Below are 27,768 nucleotides of genomic sequence, written 5' to 3'. Positions count from 1 at the left end.
AGCTTTTTCTAGTCATTAATTTGTTGGGGTATTTTTTTTTTTTTTTGGTATACTCCTTTTCATAGCAACAGTTATCATCTAAGCGTTTTAAATTTGTCTTTTAAAACATCAGTGAAATGGGCATATTCAGGGTCTAATTACAGGGTGGACAGGTTGATGGTGAAATGAGAAAAGGTTGATCTGGAATCACAGCTTATGATCAGATTTCCTGGTGTTTATTGCTTTCAGTTAAAGTTTATCTATGTGACCTGAAATGCTCTCCACCTTGTACATACCCCAGACTTCATATCTTGCCAAAAGTTTGTGTGGCACCAGATTTGGAACGGGAATCTGGGAATGAGGGAGGCTCTCTTTTCACAAATCTGTGTGTAGAAGGGATAAAGCGCTGAGCAGGAGCTGTGCTGGGCTGCAGAAGGGATCAGTTGAGAAATTCATGGGGCTTACAACGGGGAGTGGGAGCTGTAGACCAGGCATTTGAGGGCTGGCTGAGCAAAGAGGCCAGGAACAGGAGGCAGCGGAGAACTGGGAGCTGAAACACAGCGGGCACCAGCAGCCTGGAAAAGGCAGCTGAGAACGTAGGGTCAAAAAGAGGGAGGGAGTGGAAAGAGGGAGCATTTGGGATAAGGAGCCTGCAGGGAAATGTAGGGATGAAAGCACAGAGCAGAGACAGGTGTGTGAGAGGTGGGAACAGGACAAGCATAAGGGCAGAAGAAATCTGGCTGCAGAGGAATAGGGCTGGGAGGTTAAGGGTCTGTGACCACTAAATACATTTCCTTGCAAAATTTGGGCGTGAACTGAGGACTGTCATCTCAGCAATCCACTTTGCATAATAGATACTTGCAAAACCCACTGGGAAACTGGACGTCACCTCACTTGCCTGTTCTCAGTTCTCACAGAGATTGACAAGCCTCAGACGTTATATTAGACATGGAAGCAGCAGAGATCTGTGATACAGTCATTGATGTATTGTATGTTCTGCTTTTTTTCCATGTGGAAACTGATTTTCAGGCATGCTGAATGCTCAAAGATGCATCTAAAGCCAGTAGAGATCTTCTTTGGATCATTAAGGTCTGTGTTGCACTCATGACTTTGAAAATTCAAGTGCCAGCCGTCTCTGCTTGATCTCCTGCAGGCAGTGCACACCTTTAACTCTCTTGCCTCAGCTCCCCATCTGTAATATGGGGGTGATACCATCCCTTCACCTCAGGTGGTCATCGAGAAATCAAACTCATGGCTGTTTATAAAAAATCAAGATAATGCCATGAAGAAAACCTTTATAAAATTAATAATTCTGCCTTCAGCACAGGTTTTGAGTAGTGTTCAGGAAATAGGGACTGCCCACACTGAATAATGAAGACAAAGAAATATTGTGTAGATGCTCAGAGGGCAAGTGGGCAGTCGTGCAGCTGAAGACAGATGCAGTTCAGCAGTCAGGATGCGCAGGCAACTTCAATCCAACATTTCTTAACCTCACTGTGCCTTCCAACGTAATGGTCTTTTAATACAATTTTGTGTTGTATTAACTTAGAGATTAAAAACATACAGTGCTAACATCCTTCTCAGTTATACATTAAAAATGTGATGAGAATGCCTTCCTGAGCCATGACCTTGAAATAGGCCAGTGGATTTTCTCTTTCATGGAGTGAGTGAGGCAGAGGAAAGGTGCCAGGGGCAGTGTCTGGCTGTACCAAGAGTCACCGTGGATGCCCTTCTAGTAACAAGCTTCACACCAGTGCCCCTCAGCTAGAAATATGTATAGAAAAAACAGAAGATGGCTGTGTAATTAGTTGTGAGAATTGGATCCTAAACTGCCAGCTCGCTGTCCTTAATTTCTTTCACCCCAATAGGACATTTCTTCAGAAAAAAAGGACTTTGTTCCCATTTTTATGTGAAGTGTTGAGAATCTGCTCTAAACAGTCACATATTACCAGTGTCAAGCTGGCAAAAGTTGCTGACAGTCTTTTTGACCCTGTTAATAACTTCAGGTTTATTAATATGAAAATAGATTACATTTTGTATTCTTGTCCTTTTCTTTTCAATTAAGTATCCATGTCTGAATCAGTATCCACTGTCTCCTTATCACCTGCTGCCTCCTCCTATTCTGAACTCCCAGGTTCTGTTCACGTTGTGAGGTCATTGCTTACTCACAACGCTCTCTCACCCTTTATTTAACCATTTTCCCTTCCCGTCCTTTCTCATCTTCTCCCTTCATTATCATTTAACCGTCGATAGTTTGCTCAGTGCTGTAAGCTACTGAGTGCACGCTGGCATCAGTGTCCAGTGACAGTCCACATTTTGGTGGAATTTGATTGTAACACGAGTAAAAGAGGAATAAGAATTTGTGTTAGGCAAGTAAGTACAGGTGAGAAAGCCCTGCAAGGAGAATCAACAAAAGAAAAACGGGAACTGTGAGTGAAAGGAGTGGAGGGAAACCAGAGAAGGAAAGCAGGTGGGTGTCATGGCATGTGGAAGCTTGAAAGCGAAGGTGAGGATTTGATGCCAGAAGGGATGGTGAGCCTGTAAACAGATTTAAAGAGAAGTCGGCGTCTTGCTGGAGGCAGCAAAAAGGGTATTTTTTTTAGACATTAAACGTAGTGTGGAAGGGAAAGGTGGGAAATGGGAAGACCAGAGACAAGCACTCACACTGAGGATGACTACGGCAGAAAGCGGCTTAGCTCTGGTAACCAGAAAGCGTACTTCTCTTGCCCTTTCCCATTTACTTCTGTTTGAGGCTTCTCAGCAGCATGGTTTACCTTGTGATAAAGGTAATAAGGTTTGATTACAAAAGTATGGGAGGGAAAGCTCTCAGATCTTGCAAGAAAACCTTTGGCAATCGTGGAGTTGACTTTGCGAAGCGTCAGAGGTATGGAGTACAAAACCACGTGTTGCTTTGCTTTGCAGAGGTTTATTGATTCATACAGATTGTATCTCCTGTGAAATACAGCCTGATGCTGGGAATGGATGAGCTTCTGGCCTCAGTCCTGGTGACACATCTGGACATCACACTTGTGGGCTGCTTCCTACCTCACAGTGCAGGGGGTATAAAAGGAAGAGAGTTCTCCTTTCACACCACTTCAAACAACCAACCTTACAGCCCTGCAAAGCAATTTCCAGGCCCTTGTCTTGCACCTTGAATGCAGTGACTCTTACCCAGGTAGTCACTGGAAACCAGAGACTTCAGGGAAGTGACCCCAGAGCCAGGCTTTTACAGTAGTAGATAGAAGGAGCTTCACTTGGTATGTTGTGCGCTCAGTACAATGAATAGATAAGGAACAACGCACTACTGATAAGGCACAGGAAATTTGTGTGACAATGATATGAAACCGGAGATTATAAGGATATAAAACGAAAACAAAAATAAAGGTTCTTAACTAAATGTAAAAGTTATCTTCTAGAATGGTGTCGAGGAATTCAGACAAGGCTGCAGAATATCTGCAGATGAAACCTTTCCCTGGGTGCAGGTTGAGTGCACAATCCTGCTCGTTACCTCAGTCACTAACAAAATAAACCCAATCTATGTAAAACTATCAGGTATGATTCATGCCATCTAATCTTAATCTGAGTACGATCAACATACCTGTTGGTTAGTTTGTACTTCAACTCTCGAGTTTTTGTCACTTGAGAAAAGCCCCGAAGTTTTCTGGTCTTTGAAGTTCTGATTAGCCTATCTAAAAGCTAAGTCAACACATGTTGCCTCTATTGGTTTCTTTTACTGGTTGAAGTTCTACTCGTGTTGATCTCTAATGCTATCCCCGCTGACTGCTCACTGCTATTCTTGAATGTTCTAATACTAAATAATACACTTAGACCTCCTGAAAGAGTTCAAGTTAAATGATAGATTGCACCGCCAGCTTTACCCCAAAATGTCTGTCTAAAACGTTATAGCTGCCCTTGCCTTCTTGGCTCCCGATGCCAACTGACCAGCACTCTACCTCCCCGGGCTCTCCCCTTTCTCTTTCAGGGAGGTGACGGTACGTCTGTCCCACTCGCACCACCTCCCTTTTGAATACAGCATTTCTCAGCCGCATCTCCAATACCTTCATTTAACTCTGCTGTTACGAGCACATACATCTCCGTTGACTCCAACTAGGGAATTGCTCTCGGAAGGCACAAGATTTTGGCTCCCTTCATGCCCCTGCTCGCTTTGCTGGCTCTGTACCTTGCCCCTGTCTAGCGCTAAGTCATCTGGCAACTGCTTTTCACTACTAGGAGCACCTTTAACGTTAATTCAGCAAAGCGAATCTGTCCGCTGCAGCCTCGACTAAATTATTCTGGTTTAGCTAGATATTTCTCTCTCACGTTTTGCCTCAGCCTCCACTAGCAAATTCTGAGGCAGGGATTCTCTTTTTGCGCGACTTCTCTAGGTAACCTGCAGTATCGTGCAGTGGGTCCATGCCTCTGTTGGGATCCTCAGCGCTGGTGTAATCACACCTTGCAATACCGTGGCCATGGGCCGCTTTGTGTCTCTGACACTGCCAAACGCTCTGCGCCAAGCCTGAACTCTGACTTCTGCAGCTACAGGAGCAGTTATGGGAAGCAAATACATCTGAAAGGAGGAGGGATGTTTTCTAACTAGCGGCACAGGAAAAATCACCCAATATAAATTGATCTGATCCACTGCCGTAATTTTAAATGTTTGCAGTAGCTTGAACTATTCTTCAAACTGAGGAAAGCTTAGTCAGAGCTCAGTGCAACTCTGAAATAAAGACCCAAACTCATCTGAAGATGCATGGATGATATTAATTAATGTTTAAAATGAATGCTTCTATTTGCAGGAATCTGCAATGCAAACTAGGAGTTTTAGAAAGTAATGCATATTGTAATTAGGGCAAGCTTTTAAAGATGCTTTGAAGTCCTAAACAATTTTGAAATTCAAATGTGGGATGGAAATAAAGGAATCTACACAATAAAGGGGCATTAAATTATGTCCCCCAAAATTTCACTGTTTTATAGATGTAAATATATGCCATAATTAGTGGTAAGTAACATGAGGAGGATGGTTAAGTTTATTCCTATTCTTATTCAAAACAGCTGTGGCATGAAAAATAATGCTCCTTCTCTTTGTGATACACTGGAACAAACAATTTACCCATGTAATCAGTGTTCAGAAATGGCTTGCGCCTGTGGTCTCCTCCCACCCCCTCCTGAATTTATCCTCATGTGCCTCCAGCCGTCTTAAAAGGTGCAAAGATTCTTTGTGCCCTTCATTCACACACACACAATTGTGGCTACTGCCTTTTTTTTTTTTCTTTCTATTTTTACATGTAATTTATATTGCATAATCTAGAATCTTGGATTTCCCTCCACGCACACGCAGGCACACATGCACACTCGCCAGCTTTGACTGGCAAATGATCTGCAACTCGCAAATGGGATCCGTAATGTGAACGGGTCTATGGCCAGCATGCAAATGTATGCAAAACAAATTAGATATGGAAGAAAGCAGACATCCATTTTCTTTTCCCCATCACAACCCTCTCGGCACAGGGAGCTCACGCGGTGCTTGTGGAGGACCCCTTCGCAAATTGATGCAAGGGCATTAGCGCTTGAGGCTGGATAATGAGTGGAAGGGGCCGAGCAGCTGGGAAGCCGGAGCAGCTTGGCCTGTCCCTCACAAGCCCAACCATGTGGCAGAGCTGGACGCAATTCCTGAGCTGCAGTGTAACACGCAGCGAAACGTGCCAACGACCCAGATGCTCCCGTTGGAAAAAATTGCTTCACAATTTGGAATCTCCGCTCTTTGATCACTCTTTGGAGAGGAGGAGGGGAGGCATGATGCAGTCATATGAGTAACACACCTCCCTGCAGTCAGCAGTTGTTAAAACCTATATGTTGTTAATAAGTGACCTTATGTGCTTAACGTTAACTACTGAATGCCAGCGTAAATTGTTCTGGCCCTCCCCAGATCCCACTGTTTCCAGTAGGTGCTGTTTTCCTTCTACTCAGCAGGAAGGATTTAGACTCTTCTCAGCAATTTTTGCTGGAGTTGCTTTTTTGCTAGCCAAAGCTGTTATTATTACACAAGCACTCTACCCTCTGCCCCCCGCCTTTAACACAGAGCCTGAGAGCTCTTCTCAAGTGAATGTGAAGAATTTTTTTATATTTATTTTTACTTTTTATTTTGGTTTCAACCAGCTCCGGTTTGGTGCCTGCACTGGCATGCTGGCAGAGGCTTCTCCATGCAGCGTGTCAGACACTTGGTACTCTTAATATGTTGTATTTTCAGTGCTACCCATTGACAAGCTATGCTTTATTAATGAGTTAATCATGCTCTTACACAACCACTGTAGATAGCGTGCCAGAAAGCTGAGTGCCTCTCCTGCCTCCAAATGCATTCAGCTAATCCAAATCTCAGCTCTTAGAAATAAATCAAAATTAGAGTTTTACTCTTGAAAGAAAAAAAAAAAAGGAAAATTGCATTTGTGTTTTTAAGTTGGGTTGGGTTTTTTTTTTCCTAAATTGTATTGATCTTGTATTTTAAAATTCAATGAGTAAATGGTCTCCTGTTCATCACATGCGATCATGCCTTCATTCAAAATTTTATTTATCTGTGTATGCTACAATAGTGCTCATCAACCCTAATTCCTGGTGAGAGCATAGCTGCACGAGAAGCTGTACAGGAGGGAAAGCTGGTTTACAGCCCAGGAAGACTTGCAATCGAAGTCTGAAATGCAAGAGAACCGTTGGAGCCAGAACAGCAAGGAAATAATGAGACAAAGCTGGTTGCAGCAGGAGAGGCTGCAAGCACAGCGCTCCAGAAGCTTGACTGTTGCCGAGGTTTTTTTCACAGGGATCATTGAAAAAGGAAATTATAAGTAGAGGGTTAACTGAGGTTAATAAGATAAATTCCTATATTTCCATTTTGCTATTATTATATTTATCTAGCCTTGCCTCTTCTGTAATATAGGCAGTGACTCTCACTAAGTAATTTCTGCCTCCAGACAACAGCCTGCTTGAACCAGAGCATCCCTCTTAGTTAGATATTTAGCTTGTTAAAAAAGACCCCAAGTAATGGTGATTCCACCACATTGGAAAATTATGCCAGCGTTTTGTTGCCATCGGGGTTGCCAGCCTCTGCTTTGTTTCTCATTTAGCTTTTGCATAGCTTTACTTTCTGTCTTTTAATGTCCTTTTCTGCGAGATTTAATCTATCGGAAGACTCTTCCCCATGTAGCAACTTGTAGGCTATGACAAAGTCGTGGAAAAACTTCCCTTGGAAAAAGTAAGTAGATGGAGTTTCATTAGTCATTCACTACAAAGGATGTTTTCCAGACCTGAAATCATTCTTGTAACTCTTTTCTGAATACTTTCCAATTTTCCAACATCCTTTGTAAAATGTAGACACAAAAACTAATCAATATTGTAGTAAGGATCCTGCTGAAACTGAATACTGGCATAACGCATCACCTTATTCCTGCTCAAAGCTACATCTGCACCTCTTACAGCCACAGCAGTGCCCATTTTTAGCACACTTTTTTGGTTTGGTTTTTTTTCTTCGTCTCATAACCTTTTGTAGGGGTTACAATCCCTATGTAATACAATCCCCTGAATATTAATTGGAACCTGCTTTCGTCAGTTCAAGAAATACAATTTTGCTTTCAGATGTATGTTTTCAGACAAACCCCTTCCTAAATAAGCCATAACAATATGATTAGCAAGTCCTTTACTATCAGTTTTTTAACCAAAGTTTTGTATTTTACCAGAAGTGATCGTCTTTCCTTCTTTTCTAAAAGTATTCAGCATGGAACAAAGCTTTCAACCCTTGATACAGAATATTTCCTTGACATGACAATCCTCTCTCCGCAGTGGTACCCGCTGTTTCCTAGTGTTCATGGACTGAGTCTCTAGTGAAAAAATTTGAACCCAGACTGAGAAGCAAGATTTGTTTTAGTATGTGAGACCAGACAAAATTCTTTCAGTATTAAAAGAGGTTTTGGTGAAGCTTTCATTTAAGGGTATTTGCTGTTGCCAACTCTTACGATCTTTATGTTCGTGTTGCACTTTTTGGAGGAGTCTTAAAGCTTCAGCCCTCAGCAGTTCGTATTAGTTGAACATGAAAACTGTTGTTTAAAAGGAAAATTCTGTTTTTCCTTGAAAACACATTTGCTGTGTCCTAGACTCAAAGAAAAAATCGAAGAGCAAATGAAGCCAATAAAGATCATTCAAATCTATATTATCATCATGAGACTTCTGCAACAATGTCGTGATTGCATAAGAGTGAATCATGCCATTTGAGCGAAAAATTCAAGGATTCTTCATTCAGACATCAGGGCCCCAGCACGTAATTTTTTGTGTACACAGGACTCTGGTGATTTCAGCAAGATTTGGAAGAGCTGTGGGAGTGATCAACAGGGTGCCAGATGGCCACATGTGTTACTTTTCCAGGTTAAATGTCAGCATGTAAATACAACAATTAGATTTTTTTTTTTCAGTGGGCTTCAATATCAGAAGGCAGCAGATAAAAAGTTATTCTTTTTTTAACTCTGTTGTTATTGCAGCTTGAAATATAAGGTCTGTGCGGGTGACCCTTTTGACAACAAGAAGTTGTGAGGAGCATTTTAGTTATGATTTCTTAAATATTTTGTCCATATCTGAAAGGAAAAGAAAGAAAATGTCTTGATAGTAAAATCGTAATTGTGGTAGCAGCAGGAAGAACCGCTTTTTAAGAGATTAGTACTACTACTACGAGTATTATTATTATTATTAATATTATTATTATTATTAACGATGCAATTGGTGTATCAGAAATGCCTATTCTTCAGAAATTCCGGCGGAGCAGCTGTGGCACAGCTGATGGCTGTGCTACAGTTTGTCATGTTTAGCTGTTTGTCGTGTTTCGATTGCAAGCCAGCTGTGATGGCAAATTGCTTATTTACTTTTAGCTCGGAACAATTTCTTACAGCTCACTGTGAACACACTGCTTTAGGTGAACATGAAACATTAACTGCTGACCTCATGCAAAACATGTGCAAGAAACAAGGTGTAATAGCGATAGGATTTCTTTCTGTTATGCAAAATACGTGACTATAGGGCTGTTTGTGTTACTGTGTGTAAACCTCAGGAGACTTCTCCACTGATTAATTTACCAAAGCCAGCCTACAGTAATCGTAGACCTGTGTCTTCTCCCTACCACAAACTAGCTCAGTCTGTGCTATTATCAGCATATTGCCTCAGAATGTGGTACCACAAATAAGGGCTGTAGACACTACGTAGAATTAATGAGTTGTTGCCTAGTTAAAAATTAAATAGCAGTTACAAATGACCTGAACTATAGTGGAGGCAGGATTATAAATGTTCCACGCTAACTAGTAAATAAACACACCTGTAAACTGAGTTTTTAAAAAGTCTCAAGGTAGACAGGAAAGTATCCGTCAAAATGTTTGTTGTTACATTTCTGTATTGGCAATAAAAACAAGCAGAGCGAGATTTGCAAGTGAAACAGCTGCAAAAGCGCATTTCCCTGCTAAAATGCTCATCTCAAAGTTAAAAATTCAGACGACTCGGATGTTACGCTGCAGTAGCTGATCAGCTGTTTCCACATAAAAAGAAAACCCTGCCCACTCTCTCCTTGGGCACCGACGGTGTCAGCAGAACTAATGCCTGAATCAACAAATCCAGCTGTGGATATCCCTAGACTCTGCCTGTGTCCATATTAGTGCTCTTTTAATTTGAGGGCTTTTGAAAACGGATTCGTGATGACAAAGAGCACAGTGGCAGAACAGCTTCAGTGCTGCTGGGGAGGCCAGATTCAGCATGTGACCCGCGCTGTTGCTGTGTAGCCAAATTAATCATGCTGTGCACAGGACTTGGATTTGGCTATAAATAATTAAAGGTAGCATGGCTCCTCACTCGATCCTGCAAGTCTCAGTCTCTGTTGCTAGATATCGAAGGCAGCTGGATAGTTATTCAGGCTGCAAAGAAATACTGAAGGGAATTGGTGGGGTCGGCACGGCGCGCGTGCAGCCTGTGGGTTGCGTCACACAGCTCCGCCAAGTCCGGTATTTTGCTGAATCAGGGCCATATGGCTTGACAGGGTCTTATCAGAGATCGATTCCCATGTTGCGCAGCTGTCTGCCTTTGCTGTGAGGATTTCGTTGCTTTAAGAAAGGAAAAGTGAGTGAACGAAGGCCCCCGGGGAGTGGGATGGCTCGGTTGCACTGGAGGCCACAGGGCAGGTTCCCTCCAGAGAAGCCAGCTCTGGAGCCAGGATCCTCACAGGTGATCATTCCCTTTGCTCCAGGGACTTCATCAGCTATCTGCCAGACAAGGACGTCACCTGTAGCCCAGAGAAATACTGGGTTGTCTTTTGTTGTTTAAAGTTTGAAGAAATTGCCGCTTCCCTAAGGTTTTTACTGCAACAACTAGGCAGGTACTTTCCTGACAGACTTTTTTCACTGTCACTGTTGTCACTATAAAACTCCCCCCTCTCTCTTATTTCTGAAAAGTACGGTGAGCTAATTACAGCTTGTGCTACTGACATTGTCAAATGAAAAAGAAAATCTTCAACATCTATTACCTTTTCCCAACAGGCTGACTTAAACTGCAACATTCAAGATGATACAGGAGCGTTTTACGGAGTCACTAGTCAGTACGAGAGCTCAGAAAACATGACAATCACTTGTTCCACCAAAGTCTGCTCATTTGGAAAGCAAGTAGTAGAAAAAGTAGAGGTGGGTGTTGTGATGGGATGTGTGGGATCAGTCTCTGGTTCTCTTTCATTTTAATTAGGCTTTTCTTTCTCTTGCCTTTTCCTTCCTTCCTTCCTTCCTTCCTTCCTTCCTTCCTTCCTTCCTTCCTTCCTTCCTTCCTTCCTTCCTTCCTTCCTTCCTTCCTTCCTTCCTTCCTTCCTTCCTTCCTTCCTTCCTTCCTTCCTTCCTTCCTCTAATCCTTCCTGAAAGATCCCGGACATGTTTGGGTTCATTTTAAATCACCACGTAAATGGTGACACTACAGTTCAGTAAAATCCTAGTTACCTGTTGCTTTGGAGACCCTCCTCCACCCTGCCCGTGGCACCTGTCGATGGGGAACCTGCATCTGCCCTCAGTGCTGCCTCCTCCATCACCTGGCAGAAAAGAGCTGCAAAATGCTTTTGCTCCCATTTCCAAACACTTGGCCAGCCACATAGCCTGCTTGGAACCATACGACAGTAACGAGCTACCCTCTATCATCTAGATATTTTTTAAAACATTTTAAAGCCATGGATGGCGTGCTACGTTTCATCTGTACCCACGCTTATTTTGTCTTCTCTTATGCACATAAAGGCATGCTTTCCTCAGACACCAGCAGCTTTTGAATACAAAATTGCATATTTTCTTAACATGCAAGGGCCTTTAGTTATTTTTTACATTTTCTAAGCACGGAAGTGTATGGCGTGGTCAGGTAGCTGGCTGGTTTATTCTACTGCAGCTGTTTATCTTGTCTTCTGTGTACTAACCCCCACTCCCACATCTGTTATCTGCAATACAGGAATTTTAGCCTAGAGCTGCCAGTGGAGCCTTTATAGATGTCTCGGTCACTGTTCATGTCCTTCTTATACTAAATATGGTTTCTGTGCATGGTGACCATAAAAACGTTTTCCATCATTTCCATTATTCCAAGCTCAGAGAAAGCCAAAAGCCCCACAAGCCACCGAGCGTACCTGAGCTGAGCAGTTGGCAGCTGGGCAGCAGGAATCAAGAGTCACAGCCTTACCCTCCTTCAGCCCCGGGGGGGGGCCTGCAATCTAAATCAGCCTGGTTTTCTTCTGACTGTAGTCTTGCCTCTTTCTGTAATTCATAAATTGCCTATTAAATCATGCAATAATATAGCTATGTTTATATGTGTATATTTATACGTAAATATAGAAGCTTATTTTTGCTTTTCCCTTTGCAGACAGTTGCCTCAAAACTAAAATCATCTTACCACAAAGTTTTCTGCTTAATTCATTTTTACTTGGCTTGGATTTACCTTTGTGTAGTCCTCATCTGTTCATCTTTTTAATTCACAGGGTAGAGAACGAGTAGTGATATTACAACTTAATAATTAAGGGCCCTCAAATTTTTAGCAAGGCACTGCATGGCTCAGGCAGGGATTTAGCAAGTAGGCGCGCGCGCGCGTGTGTGTGTGTGAGCCACTTTCTCTTTTTTTCTGTGTACACAAAGGAAGAAAAAATCTCAGGTTTAGTATTCACTTTTTTGCTATTTCTGAATTATCTTTTATTCTTCTTATTCTAAATACTCTTTTTTTTTTTAATTAGACTGAATATGCAAGGTTTGAGAATGGCCGATTCGTGTATAGAATAAATCGCTCTCCAATGTGTGAATATATGATCAACTTCATACACAAGCTGAAGCATTTACCGGAGAAATACATGATGAACAGTGTGTTGGAAAATTTTACAATTTTATTGGTATGGACTCACTTTTTATTTTTCAATTTATAAAATACTCTCAGGCTTTGTGCGGCTTGCTTGACTTGTAATATTTAGAACCAGTTTCCGAATCCCTTAGTCATGTTGCTTACTAAACAAATCATCCCCTTGACTTCAGAGTAATACTCTTGGAATTGTGCACTACAGACGCTAAGGATGAAAAGGCTAAGCTGGCTGAGAACGTGAACAAACAACTTCGTTACTTTCCAAAAATTCAGCTTACCTCTCTCTTTTTTTTTAATGCAAGTCTCTATTTGGTGTTTGTAGCAAGCCCGAGGCAGTAACTTTGAACAGTCCCATTCATCTGATGTGTTCTTACTGAGGTGCCAGTTATAATGCTGCAAATGTCAGTGCTGTTAATTAGTTCTTGGGCCAGGACAGCATGCAGTAATGGGTACACCCAACAGGTGATCTAAAGCATGAAGAATGGTCCACATAGTAGCCTTTGAGCCAGTTTCATCCAGTTTCCCAGCTTGCTTTCACTGTGGCTTTGCAGCGGCACCTCAGCCAAGCGCTTAGAGCTGTGCGCTGCTGCTGCCATAGGGTTCGGGCGGGACCAAGGGCTGCGGCATGCAGAAGAGGTGGGGCTGTGAGCACAGAGCCACGTCCAGCCTCGCTCGGCGGACACAAGGTGACACAGGTGCACTGGTTTCCCTTGGCTGAAGCGGGGCTCAGGCTGACGCTGATGGCTGACGCTGATGGCGATGATGACGCTAATGGCGGCTCATGGCCAAGCAGCCAGGCTGGGATGAATCTCAGTGCCCTCCGCCGGGGCTGCAGCCCCACAGCCCAGCCCCAGAGCACAGCGCGTGAGCGCAGTCACCAAGGCCAGTTTAAATTGCCAAAGAGGGAGCGAGAGGACACACGTTTCGAACAACCGCATCTAGAGATTGTCTTCAACTAAGCCAGTCGTTTCTTGTTCCAGCCCGGTGTTTCCAAGTTTGTAATACACTGTCTGCCTCTTCCTTCCCCTCAAACAGGTTGTAACAAACAGGGATACACAAGAAACCCTCCTCTGCATGGCCTGTGTATTTGAAGTGTCGAACAGCGAACATGGAGCACAGCACCATATCTACAGGCTTGTAAAGGACTGAGCAGTTATTTATATATACACTTCATTTCACTTCTTTATCAAAACACAGACTGTAAACCTCAACACTAAGTGGCAGTGCCTCTGGCCCAACTTTCACCCACATTTTTCTAAATCCTGTTTTAGTGAAGTCATTTTTAATGTGTTCATATATAATTGTAGCTGTGAAATTCTGGTACAGTTGTAAAAATTATTTCTAAAACTAAGTGTTCTTCAAATTTGTAAACCACAGTTCTTTGGGAAGACTGTATTTAAGAACCTAACGCCTCTGTCTGTGGAGGCCTATTTTTAATTCTGATAGAAAAAAGTATGACAGAGCATTTGCCATGGGAAAAAACTGACAGCATTTATAAGAATTTATTTTGGGTTTTTTTCCAACATGAGATACTTGTTTTACAATGCAAGTGAAATTGAAATGAACCTTTAGCTATAACTGTAAATGAGTACACAAAGTTAATAATCTTTATAGAATTATCTTTGTAACTAATTAGGGTGGAAGATATGGACGAATGTAATTCACTAAATTATTTTTTAAAATGAAAGCATTTTTCTGTTTGAAACCAAATGAAAAATATAGCCTTAAGAAATGCCTGATAGAAACAGACAGGTCCTAAAATTAGGCAAATTTTGTATTTTTTTCTCAACGCTAAAACTAATCTTCTAATCCATTAAATTTTCAAACAGGTATCGCAGAGAAAGAAAACATCATCCCTTATCCCTAACATATCTAGTGTATTTTAAAAGAGTATAAAGTTGTATTGTACTAATATGAAAATTTGATTATTTAATGAAAAAGATGGCTCATTTTGCAATAAGTAGGTAAATACTGAAGATTTAGACTCACATTATATGTAGTCTTGTGTGTGCGGTTATATTTTATATGGACAACTACGTTTTCTAATAAGTTGAGCGAAAAACTTGCAACTCTGAAATTAACAGATGAACGGAAACAACTGACATTGTGACAGCACTGAGTAATTTGTAAACTGATAGCAAAACACTAATGTGTTTGAAAGAAGAATACGTACACCTCTGAAAGGATCAACAGCTTTAATATCTATGAGGCGCTAGAAAATCACAACCAACATCGGGCAAAGAAGATTGGAAAGTGGAGATTTTTTTTTTTCTCCTTTTCCTCTTTATCATGGTGCTCTTAGATCTCTCCCAGTTGTCTCTCCAGTTCCAACTGGTGAAGACGTTTATCTGAAACAAACACGTACGTACAACGTGGGGTCTGATGTCCTTTTGCATCCAGATGTGGTAGCATTCATCCTTCTGATATATTCAGGGAAGACTCCAGGAAGTGAAGTACAGCTGGAGATATTTTAATACTGTAAGGATTCAAACCATGGATGTGGGTGTGAGCGATTGTCCGAGGTACGCACACGTGAGATAAGTAGTCTCATTCCTCCTGGCTACGCCGGAGAGTGTTGCTCAGTTTCTTTCCTTCTGCTGCGCACCCAGCACTGCCCCGCAGTTGCTCGAGCGCAGTTGTTTCAGCAGCTGCTGGGCCCAGCAGCGGGTTCTCACGCGGAACAGTTGCCTGAGAGGCTGAGGGATGCCTGGCCAAGCACAAAGCCACCTTAAAGATCAGTCATGAAGTTGTTGGGAAGGTCTTTTGCAGTCCTGAATCAGAGAAGTTAACATTTAGCAGGTTCCTCCTCCCTGCCCTTTGCTGATGTGTGCCCATGCACAAGTTAAGTCTAGAATTTACTCCCAGGCACAGTGCTGTAGTCTTCAAAAAAGCCAGTCTTAATTTTTTTATATTATATTTCTGCGTAGTACCCTCTGTTACAGTTGCCCATTGTTGAATTATCTAGACTAGAATATAGCCTAGATGCGGTAGTGGGTTGTCTGCATCAGATGAGATTCATCCTTAACAGGGGTGAGGACTCAGGTTAGAGGACAACACAAACATCACCGAGGGGAAGGGAGACTGCTTGAATTCCTTAGCCTGCCTCTGATCTAACTCTAGTAGGTGGATGATTGCTGTGATGTCTAGCTGTTACCTGCTTGTGGATATTAGGGCTGATGATCTTTCGGTTTATATTCCGTGAACGGAACAAAGAAATATGTCCATGGTAAGGTCTCTTTTAACACTCATTTTTAACACTAATACTCACATCAGGAAAAGCACTGCATTGTAACAGCCTAACGGTAGCCCTTTATTCTAAGCACTTGGTGTTACAAGTCAAAAACTACTTTTTTGTTTTATTTTGTTCTAAAGTTGTCTTTTATTTAGGGTTTGAATTGTGGTTTTGGTGATTTTATTTTTTTTTTTTAATAATAAGCAAACTCTTTGAGGCGTATAAAGTATGTAAGTCAATTTGCAAAACCAGGTACATTTTTTTTTTATGGAATCTGGCACACTACATATGCCATAACTATAGGGTATAAAAAGTCACAATGTTTATTGGTGTTCACATATGTAATATTAGGGAAACTACTTCCATCGTCTTTTCTTTACACTTCTGTAAATGGTCCATACCCTGTATATGTTAATTCTTAAAAGCCTTAATCCTTCAACTGTTCAGTGTGGGGTGTGTAGTCCAACAGGCTGCCTGTAAACTGTGAGCTCTTTTGTAAGCTGGAAGTACGTATCTTGTTACTGTTACTTTTTTGTAGGAACCTTTTAATTGAGAGCTGCCAAAGCATTACAATATGCAGTGCCTTAGCATTATATTAGAAGTACCTTTAGCCTCTTAACATAAATTTTATATATTGTTTTATTAATTGGTTCCATTTTTAAAAATACCTGTATTTTTTCCCACAGAAACGCTCTTTGACTGCTTGGTCTAAACCAACCTTCTGTACAAGTCAATCCCATTACTACGCAGTTAAATGTCTATACCAAAAGAAAAGGTTACAGATTCTTAGTTCTCCGTGAAAAGTGAATTGTATTAATAAATGCTGCCTTTTTAAATTTCATGACCAAATAATTAATTGTAACTCTTCTGCACTCTAGCATGAAAGTGCCTTTGGTTTGAAATTCCAGCTTAGAAAAGTGCTGCCATAATAATGACAATTTGTAGAGAGACCAAAAATATTTAGTTATCACCGTAATGCCTTTGGTTTATTGGAATAAGTTGAATCTACAGGCCTCCATTCACAAAAGAGCACCATTTATAGCAAAGTAATTTTGCTAATGATCAACCTGCTGAAGAATAATCTACTGTTTGCCATTTCTGACAGCACTGCAAACCAGCAACTGATTTTTCTGTGATAGGAAAATGAAAATGGTCCACATTTATATTCTCTTCATCCAGTCGTGCACCTGCATAATGAGATCCATATACTGCAGAATTTCAGACAGTGGACAACTGTGACTTTATGGTTCTCCTCTAATAATATTTCGGTATCTGTGAAGATTTTTTGCTTAGACAGAAGATTTTGTTTACAAAGTTGTGCATCCTGAAAGTCAGATGCATAAAACAAGATGAAAATGGAGAACAGACAATAGCTAGGGTAAATGCAATTGTGTGTTTTTAAGCATTGAAATGTTGAGTGTGAGCGTTGTGGATGAAGGTGCTGTTAGAGAAACTCTGGCCAGCACAATTCAAAACACAGGGTTGTTTTGTTTTTTGATTATCTCCCGGATGATGTCTTGGAAAAAAAAATAGCTCCTCTTAATAATGTGTCTGTATTTGATACCTTCTGTGAACGGGGGCCGTACTGTACGCTAGAACTAAAACTGATGGGAAGAGGAGCAACATTTAGATTTTAAGAAAACAATGTTCGAAAGAACAAATATCAGCAAAACCAAAAGCTGTCAGAGGGATAATATAGTTGTGAATACAATTTTAACTTGATTTTTAAAGTATTTGATGAAAACTAAGATTAACTTTTTATATATAGAAATATCATGACACTGTGTGGTAAATATTGTGATAATTCAAGTTCCCTGTCTCTAAAATATTATTTTTGTTATTCCTTCAAGGTCTAAATCTCACTTACCTCTGTAAGACAAGCAATCCTGTTGAACTCAATGAGACTGAGGTAGGGAAAAGACACTTTTGCCCCACAAGTAGAGCATATATTTTCAGTTATTACCAAACGTTTCAGCTGTACTAGTCAACACTTGTGACAGACTACACTTCTGTCTCATTAAAATATTAAAATAAGCATAATGGTACCATTTGGGGCTGTTAAAAATTACTACTAACAAATGTAGTTTTACTTACTTGAATTCCAAAATGATTTTATTTAGGTACTGCACCACTATTTTGAAGGAATTGCAGATATAATGCCTGTTTCTCACCTTCCCTTTCTACCGCAGCTACAGCTCATTAATTCTGGCGGTAGCTTCTTCCATTAGAACCTCCACGGTATAGGCTATTTGAAATAATGAAGGGTGTACATTAATGTTGAATGTAAGTAACTGGCCAGTTCAAGGCAGATACAACATTTGACGTACTAATCCATATCTATTTATTTTTCCACTGCAAGTCCTAGGGCATGCGCTTTCTGAAAGAGTTCCCCTTATAGTTTTCCCAGATCACGCAATCACTCATACTGAGAAACCTTTTGTCTACCCTTTACTTGACCCATACTGATACACGTACCCGGTCACGCAGCAGATGTGGGTAACAGAGTCCAGTTTTGTACTTTTCTCAGGATGATCTCTTTTCCCCTTCTTATCTTTCATAACAAGATGTTTAGCCCCCTAAAAAAGATTGAGGCTGGGTAAGTCAAACTACAAGAAACACTTTGGACATCTTCATCTTTTAACTTTTCAGGTCATTCTTGCTGAGATCATGTAATTAGTTTTAGTGTGTAAATTAAATCTTAAATGCACTCAGTTGACTAAAAGGAGATGGATCCCTGTTACCTCCTTACAGAATATGTGTTTTTGTTTTTGTTATGTTTTGTTTTATGGGCCTCTGATTCAGGCTCATGACTGCAGACAAAAAATACAATATGTGCCTGAAAAAAAAAAAGACAAAAGAATTTTATAACATTGAAAGCCTGAATAGCCTTTAATTCTTCAGTACATTTTATGTAAAACAGGTTGGGTTTTTGTTTCGTTTTGGGGTTTTTTTGCCATGTGCATTTGTTCACATTTGTAAATGACTTAATGGAATTCTCACTTTATGTTTATTTGTGTAATGTGTATAAAATGGGTTTGTGACTTAAGCATATTCATATATGGTCAGTGGTTACTTTAATATTGTACTGCTGCTGGTAACTTTTGATGTAGAACTTGCCTTTTGATGATAAAGTACCTCTAGGTTAGACAGGGAGGGAAGGCTCTGAAAAAAGTGAATGTTCTCCAATGTTTTCTTAACGTATTTGCAGAAGCTTTCAAAAGGAGTTTCAGTCAAACCTCTTGGCAGTACAGTATTCTTGTATTTGTTATTGTCTGTGTGTAGGTACTGGTACCTTTTTTTGTTTAAAATGTTTTAAGTGTTGGCTTTAAAGTGAATTTATCTTTAGTATGATAGTAATATGAAAATTATAGGTTTTGTGTGCAGAGAATTTTTTTATAAAGTGCTTTGTAAAAAAAAAAAAAATGTATTCTAGCTTTCGCGGTACATATGTGTGATAACTTTAATATCCATGACAGTTAAGTGCAATTATTTCATCACTCTAAAAATGCTATTTTTGTGTCGGTTACTGCAGGTGTTTTCATGTCTTTGCAAAGTGACACATTTTGATGCCTTCTTGATAAAGTGGTAGAATTTTTGTAGCTTTCTAGAAACTTTGTATTCATACAGTATCGATTGAAAATAAAGAAAATGAAAGTGTTTTGTGCATTTATCTTAATCTCTTACATCAATCTCTTTTTAATGTTGGGTGTGACTTTCAAAAGCCATTTCCAAACCAGCACAAGGCCAGACTTGCAGCAGTATCCATATACCTCCCTAAAGGTGCCATGGACATCCAGCGGGATTCACAAAAACCTTTAGGGATGGCACTCAAGGCTGGCACGTCTGGAACATTCAACAAAGAGTCCATATGCTTTCTGGCATTTTATCAGCAAGAAAGGTGACTACCTCCAGCTTGTGCGTGTCTTCCTGAAGAAGTGGTGGTGGGTTTTTTTGAAACATCATTTAAACCATACTGTTTTAATGGGAAAAGACACCCATCCCGCTTTATTTCAGAAGCAGGAACCACCTACTCAAAATCTTACATAATGAATGGTATAAAATGCATCACTAACTTGGCAACTAGAACTGACTGAGGAACACAGTAGTGATCTGAGGTTGTGGTGTCTCTTACAGAAGGACACTGAGCTCTGTGGAACTGAGGTCCTAAAGTAGTGGTATTTTTAAGAGACTGATTTCTAGTTTTTCTTAAACCACTTGCCCTTCAGCTAGCAGCTGTACCTGGTATGACTGAGAGGATGAAACAGGATCAATTTGCCTGCTGCATTCACAAAGTGAAACCACCTATCTAGGAAATATAAAGAAAAAAGAGAATAAGAAGGATATCCTGGATCAACCGAAATCAATGGGAACACAACTAGGACTTGGCAGAGAAAAAAAAAAAAGTACATCTGGCTCATCTTCTGCTTCAAAAGGAGAGCAGTGGCTTTTGAATAAACCACATGCCCCCCCACCCCAATTCTCCTTTTGGGTGGCAGATGTTCCACCGCCATTTTTAAAATGCCAGCGGAGCACCCCCCATGTGCAGGATGAATGGGTTGAGAACAACACACAGACATCGCCTGTTTTGACCCTGTTTTCTCTTCTTTGTTCCCCATTAAGTATACGGCTTCAGCCCTTTGAAGTGGGTTAGCTGTTTCAGAAGCAACCTGCTTCTTAATTAAGGTTCTGCTTCTTAATTAATTTAGGTTAAAAACCATAAATCTTCCACCTTTGGGAAAAACATCATGCAGCATTTCAGGTTGGGAGGTCCCATGTAACGTCACACCATTAGTTTATTCACAAGCTGCATTCAGCACAAGCAACGGTCTCTCCCTGACTAAGCGCAGGCTGGTTTACGCGAACACGGCAGCATGGGCAGGGACTGAAGAAGCCAGACAAGTTACTCCATGCCATTTTATGAAGTGTAGAATGATGAGCTCTATGCGGTCCGTGGACTTTTCTGTGGATTTTTTTTTTTTTTTAAAGATGAAGCCTATTTGACATGACAAACACAGAATACATTTAATGCTCACAAACCCAAGAGTAAATGGAGGGTTCGGAGCTAAGCAGTGTGTTAGCAGATGTCTATAGTTGTCCCATACAGCTCTTGCTGTTCATCCCAACCCTGACCTTTTGCAGCCTCACTATTGTTGTCTGAGGCCCTTTGAGCAGAAACAGCTGAACAATCTGTTACACCAAACAGCGGTAGCTTAGCAATGTTCATAAATAATTACCTACCTTGTAGAGAGGTGTGACACTTAATTGGTTAATGGTTGTAAATTGTTATATGAGTGCTGTTTTTTTATGAGAGCTAGAGCTGCGCTGGAGACACTAGAAACTTGGTGAAGGTTGGAAGGGCAGGAGGGAGTGGGTAGAGAGACTGTACTAGGAGTGGAGGGAAAAGGAAAATTGTATAAGCACAGAGTGCAAGGGACTGTGAAAAAATGAGTAGCAATGTATTGCTTTTCAAAGAATATGAAAAGCTGAGGACAGGAGAAAATAGGAAGAAAGGAGGAAAAGGATCATTTGAAGACCAACAACAAAGTCTGTCAGAAGAGGGAAGGAGAACTAAGACTAAGAAAAAGGCCACAACAGAACAGACAAACATTCACCTTCTAGGTCAGTGAATAGAATTGCTTTTTTTTTTTTTTTCTCCTATATTGTCTTTTGAGATCTTTCAATATCCTCTTTAAGCTTAAGGGAAAGGGCTGCTGTAGGCCTCCATTCTTGTGTGCCTCATTGTGGAGAATCAATAAAGCCCAAAAGTCTCAGCAGCAAGGCACCCTGTAGCCTCCCTGATAGATGAAGAGCTGTCAGCTTGGTTTTGATTGGAAAACAGAGAGAGAGAGAGAGCACAAGCAATAGCCAGAAGAATATCTGAAACAGTCAGCTGAGCAAAGACACTTGAGTGCAAGTAATAGTCTCGATTTATCCAGCACTGGTGATTTCTCAGGCCATCTTCCTTCCATATCTGTGTGGGCTTGGGTGCGTGCACGGAGTCCATTATAGGCTTAGGTTGATGAATTTCAAAAATGTTGCTTTCCATGCCCCTCACTCTATCCTAGAGATAAGAGCATAAACAGGTATCCTTGATGTTATTAAATTGCAGCAGAAAGAAAAAAAAAAAAGTTTTTCATAAGTCTGCTTCCAAACATCTTTATCAGCCGTTACAAGATGTCCACACATAGGGAGCAGTTTTGCAGCCCTTGGCATTATAGCTTTTCCCTGCCTCTGGTAAAGTCAATGGCCCACTAAGGATGGTGGTTGGGACCACCAGAGCAAATGGTGCAGGAGCCATGATTATTTTGTACATGTTCCTTTTCATTCCTCTCACTTAAACAGTTCAAAGAGGGGATTATTAGTACGTTTCTCATGCTTACTTTGCAATGCACCTTAACGCTTTGCTTTCTGGACCTCCAGCAGAGACAGCACATGGCAGCGGCCTTCAGACATACTCTCTGTTTGAACAGAGCACTGAGCTGTATGTGCAGCTGACTTTGCCAGTAGATTAATAAACTACAAACTGATGGTTTTTTGCTGCCCTAAGCATGTCAGTTTATTAGCCATTTTTAAAGGTTCTTCTCAATTTATTTTTTGTTGGCAGAGAATAAGATTTTTTCCAGACTTTAAAAAATTCCTTTCTGCTAAGATCATATGTTCTTTACAGTGTTATCAGAGAATTTATTTTTCTCCAAGATACTTGTCTTTTCTTATCCCTTCACCTGTGATGTTGAACTTCCTAGTGAGCATTATACTTGGCAAAACGTACAAGAACAGCATTCAGGTTATAACCGTTCCCTTCAGTACTCTATGAGAACACATGTATTTTGATGCAGTTCTATATTAACTAAAGGGCGTGAGGGGGAATACCTGTGTCTTTGTGATGGTTGGCCTTTCTATTAGTTTTAAACTGAACTCACATATAACAAATTCAGGCAATGAAGTACCAGAATCAACCATATTGCGCGCATATTACACCATTCCACAGCACAGGGAATTTGATGGCTTCATTGTAAAATATCTGTATTGGTTTTACTGTGACTATATTGTATTTTTAATAGGTTTTAATCTAAGCTTTATCATCAGAACACCATGATGGATGGAAACCCAACAGTGCAGTTCACCTCCAGAGTTTATGGCAATAATGTGGGAGACAGAACACTAGTCTCAGCACGGTTTGTGCTCCCTTATCTCCCCCAATGATCTCCTGTTTTGAGGGAGGTGGTGATGAGTAATGTTTGGGAGGTGCCCCGAGACTCTCCAGTGACAGGCTCTGGATAAGCGCAACAGAGCAGGTAAATGTGGTGCAGTAACAAGCAAACTCCAAACCTTTTGGCTTTCCTGCCCACTTTCACCTGTCTCCCAGACAACAAAAGGACACAATGTCATGTGGGCAGTGAAAATGAATGGGGAGTCTCAAGATCTGAGATCACCCATTTTTGCAGAATTTTTTTCCAACTGCTCCCTTCTCTCAAAGGCTATTACTTGTGACTAGGATCACCAGGCTCACAATTGCTCTTCACTCTGTGTGAGGCACCACAGGGCATGGAGAGCCCTCAGATGCAACTATGGTATCAGCCTAGCAGGTTTTTTCCATGCAAACAAAATGTCTTGCCATTTAGAGCATCAGCGCTGGAAGTGGTACAAAGGTAACGGCCACTCTGAGAGAGCAAGTCTAAGGGCTCAAGAACCACTGAGAGAAGATAAACAGGGCAGCCATGGGTGGTCAGGCAGACTCTCCATGTGCCCTGCTCTATGCCAGTGTGGTTTCTCAGCTCGAGAGGAGCTGCAACTGGAGCCACAACTACCCCTGCAAACTGTAACACCAAGTCAATAGGTACAAGCACGGTGGAGGAAGCTAGCTTGAAGATACCTGAATACTAACGGAAAGGAAGCATTAGCCATGGGGATTTGCCATGATTTGAAGATGAAGCTGATGAAGCAGGAGATAGGCTGTTTCAGAGATCTGCAAAGGAGAGGGCTTTTCTACTACCTCTGGTCAGACACATAAAAGAGCAGAGACAAACATCAGTGTTAATCAACTGTAAGCAGATGGAAAAGTATCCAAGAAAGAGAAATGACCCTGGAGGACTGGACCAAGGAAAGTGTACAGTGCGCTCATTAATATGAATTCATATTAATACAGCCAATAACCTGGTAGGGAACCACTGAGTGGTGGAAGGGGAAAAAAACATCAAACAATCCATGAAATACTGAAAGAACAGGTGCAGAGCTGTGTGTGTTCACATGGCTGGATAGTTGCAAGTGATGTTGCCAACATCAGAAGTTACTGCACGCATTAGGCTTTCTTGGGTGTGCCTGTGAGACGCATCGGAATACTGTAGATACAGCAGTAGACAGATTCAGATTTACAGATAAGAAAGACCTGGGAGGGGGTAGAGAGTTCAAGATCAGGGCTGCGCACAGGTCCCCTGTGAGGGATGCAGATGGGAGGTCAAGGGGAGCAAGGTGTTAAAAGCCATGGAGACAGAGCTGCACAGTATAGACCTGTGAAGTGGTCTGTCGTCTCCAGCACCCAGCTCTTCCTTACTAGAAGAGTGTGTGGGGGTAGGAGGCAGCACGGTGTGCTTGTGTTTGCAAAACAGGGTGAACAGGGAAGTGGCGAGAATAACAGCTCTCCAAAGACACACTTATGGCTGAAAAAACAACACGTCATCTGGAGCTCATTTTTGGTTCCCTGTTGACAAGACAGACAAGTATTTATGCGTAAGAGATGGTCACGATTACAAAGGAGATCTATGGACACTGATACCTACGCTATATAATTTAGAAATTTGTGCAGTGTGAATGGTTTTCTACCCTCATAGTTCCCCCAAAACAGGCATGTAATCATGTAAGGGGTGTGTGTGTGTGTGTGTGTGTGTGGTTTCTTTAACAAATAGAAAAAGAGGAATTCGGTACAATATTTAAGCTTTCTGTTCAAAGGTTAAACACAAAGATGCTGTTCGGCCTTTAGAAATGTACCTGATGAGATGCTGGGACTCTGGGCTCAGAGTATGCACTGCTCAGCTCTGCTGAAAACCAGGAAACAGCTTTGGTACTGAGAGTGTGCACAGCACCACAGCACATAGGAAATGCCAGGCATACAGAGAGACCATGCTAAGAGGCAAAAGAGTAGAAACTTCCCTGCCAGCAAGTGAACAAAACAGCGTGAAAGTCTGACCAAGATACAAACCAGGATGCAACCCGAAATGTCTTTAAAAGAAACATTCACTCTTACTCCATTTCATTTCAAGATTGTATCAATCCCTACAATAACTGGATTTAAGCCTCCACGTGATAATGAAGTTGGGTTTCGTGCTTCCACAAAGTATCACTTCGTGATCTGAACATCTGACACAGACCCTCAGCCAGGAGCCTGGAAGGCTTATGGATGTTCCAAATCTTCTCCTCAGACCCCACACTGAAGCGGCCCAAATCTTTGGGGATGCCCAAGAGAAGGATATGGCTCTAAGATGACAGCTAGATCTTGAAGGATTCTTGTGCTTGCTTCTGCAGCACATTCTAATGTAGAGCATGGGGTGGCAGTGAGTCTCATCGGGCTTTGCTGTAGTCATTTCATGACTGCAGCATGTCTCAATCTGTTTACCTGCAAGTACTAGGTATAATCAGGTTAGATAAGACCATTACCACGGTAGGTAACCTTTGGACTTTGGCTTGAGGCTCCTACTTTCCCTTCTGGAGAGAGCACATCGTATTTCACTGTCTATTTTATTTCTTTCTCCTTTATTACAGTTGTGTTCAGTACCCTACACAGATTGATTTTCCTGGAGGCACAAACAAGCAGATAGAATCTAGAGGATGTTTAAATAAAGGGAATCATTGTAAATGGTCTTTGAATTAATAAATATATATGAAGACAAATAAGAAACATAGAGATATATAGGACATAGGTAGTACAAACAAATCATGACCCATCTGTCCAGTGTGGCTCTGTTTATGTGTGCATTCAATGCTAGGATAGCCTGGAAAGCAATAGGCCTCTGTTCTTCATCTTTCTGGATGCACTATACTCGGGATCCCAGCTGGGACATAGGAATTTTTCCATGATCTCAAGTGAGTGAAGGATGGATCCCTAGATAATACGTTGTGCCTAATAGGAAGAGTTTTCCCTAAAAGAATACCTAAAAGGCACAGTCTACCTTCCTGACTAACTGAATTTAAGCTGACAGAATATGCACTTCCACTGTAGCCACTATTAATTAGCACAAGCGAAAAGAACTACCAATTTAAAAATGCTGGTGACCTGCAGGCAGAGGAGTTCACTGTTGTTTTTTAACAGAAACTTCCACCTTTCTTCCCCCCTCCCGTATTCCTGCCAGCCACTGACCTTCCTTTGATCTGTTGTAATTCTTGAAGGTCATCTCCCTTCTACTTTCTGGATGTGTGTTCAGAAAGAACAGCTGCAGCATTCGTCATGAATAACTGTGAACAGCAACTCCTTCTGAGTCTCCTTTGGAGATGAGCTGATCCCTTCCTGCCTAATTAACAGAATATTGAGTGGAACCCTCAGCACAAGGTGAGCAGGATTTGAAAAGATATTTGGTTTTCTCAGTCTTCTCTAGCACAATCTAAATACATAATGTAGAAATTTATCCATCAACGTAAGTTAGGCACCAAGGTTGGAAAGATTTGATCCACCTGAACAACTACTACAAAAAAATACCTGTTTGTCCTCCTCCCTTTTCTCACTATGGTCTGGTTCAGCAACACAGTTTGGTACTTGGGAATAGCTTGTATCTACTACCTCAGTCTATATGTATTTTTAGGGAACTACTAATGTATAGGCAAATGTAATAGATTGTCTTTTCCATTCTCTTCCAAAGCACTCCCCTGTACCAGCAGCATCCTACCTGTCACTTTCAGTTGCTAAACAATTAAACATTCAGCTCTGCTGAAAAGAAGGAAAACTGTACCAGTTACCGTAACATATTGTCTTCTTGGCTTCTGCTGAGACAGTGAAGTTTAACATAAAAAAAACCACTCTAATTTTTAGTTCTGTTTCAGGTGAATTGCTTATTTCTCTGTATTTCTTTGTACCACTGCCAATACAGCAAACCAGGTATTCTCTTGGCTTGGATCTGAATTCTCTATCGCCTGACCTATGTGTCGCTCTATGTCACATGGTACATAAAATAACGGAGGCCCTGTCTCTCCTGGAGACCTCTGTGTACCACTGGAGTTGTACAAACAGAAATTTAAATCTCCAATTTACCTCCTTACCTTGCTTCCAACTACTGTTGAAGGTAGGTCACTGTCGGAGACTGACTTGGATTTTAGTCACTCAGACTATCCTTATATCCCTCCAAAGAAGATTAAGGCCAAACACTGCAGATACTGGCCTTGCAGGAGATACTCAGTGGCTTTGCCAGTCTGGGAATGGAGCTGAGCAGTGTGGCATGAGATTGTTTAAAAGATGAGTGAGGCACCTCGACTGAATTACACAGTTCAAGGGAAACTAAGCATATAGAAACCATCTGACTCTCCACAGAAAAGTTATTACTCAAAAGGCTTTTGTGCTTACCAAATAATCTGATCTATGGTTACTGCTAAATGCTTTTCCTTCTCTCTTTGAACTGAATTTCAGTGTGTCCTTGCATGAAGAACATAATGAAGTAGATGCCTAGAGCAAGTGCTGTTTAAAGCACTGTCCTTTATTCCTAGAGACATTTCCAGGAAACGCAAAGCTGTGGTATAAAGCACCTCTGGCTTTATCACAGACTCCCTCTTCTGCGTCACTTTTTGCTCAGGGGATGACACTTAGCTAGACAGGATTTAGTACAAACACAACCCATCAGATCTCCCCCTCTCTCAGGCAGGCAGGGGAGAGTTGTGCCTCACTGGAAGGCAGGCATGACGGGGCCTGTAACCTGAAGGCAGCACACAGCATTTTAGGAGAATTGTGAGGCACAAATCCAAAGACCAACTCCTTCACCTCCCAAAGGCGTGCCTTTGAACAGGCATAGATAAACACGGAAGAGACAGATCCTGCTGTTGGTGTCGACGCTGCAGAAATATACCTGTCCAGGTCATACCATAAAATCTGACGGGGATTTGTCTTTCTGTTAAAAAATTCCACCCTCAGGGAAGCGGGACATTTGAAAGTGATTATCAGGCACACAGCTCATTCTTGGGGTGGCTGGTGCACTTCTTGTGCAGCC

At 41.3% G+C, this 27,768-nt stretch overlaps 1 protein-coding gene across 5 annotated transcripts in view; it reads left to right on the top strand.

Annotated features, from left to right (window-relative positions):
- TEAD1 (TEA domain transcription factor 1) overlaps positions 1-19,078 on the top strand; it is a 163,161-nt gene extending 144,083 nt beyond the window's left edge. For all 5 annotated transcript variants that reach the window (XM_063332123.1, XM_063332120.1, XM_063332122.1 and 2 more), the window contains 3 exons: positions 10,530-10,670; positions 12,236-12,388; positions 13,390-19,078. In XM_063332123.1, the coding sequence (XP_063188193.1) occupies positions 10,530-10,670; positions 12,236-12,388; positions 13,390-13,503 (408 nt within the window). In that variant the 3' untranslated portion in view covers positions 13,504-19,078. The remainder of the gene's footprint in view (positions 1-10,529; positions 10,671-12,235; positions 12,389-13,389) is intronic.
- Positions 19,079-27,768: the final 8,690 nt, after the last annotated feature.

This window comes from Chroicocephalus ridibundus, chromosome 4 (genome assembly GCF_963924245.1).
Source record: "Chroicocephalus ridibundus chromosome 4, bChrRid1.1, whole genome shotgun sequence".
NCBI classification, from domain to species: Eukaryota; Metazoa; Chordata; class Aves; order Charadriiformes; family Laridae; genus Chroicocephalus; species Chroicocephalus ridibundus.
Note: the sequence above shows the minus strand (reverse complement) of the source record. Positions and strands in the feature narration are given on the sequence as shown.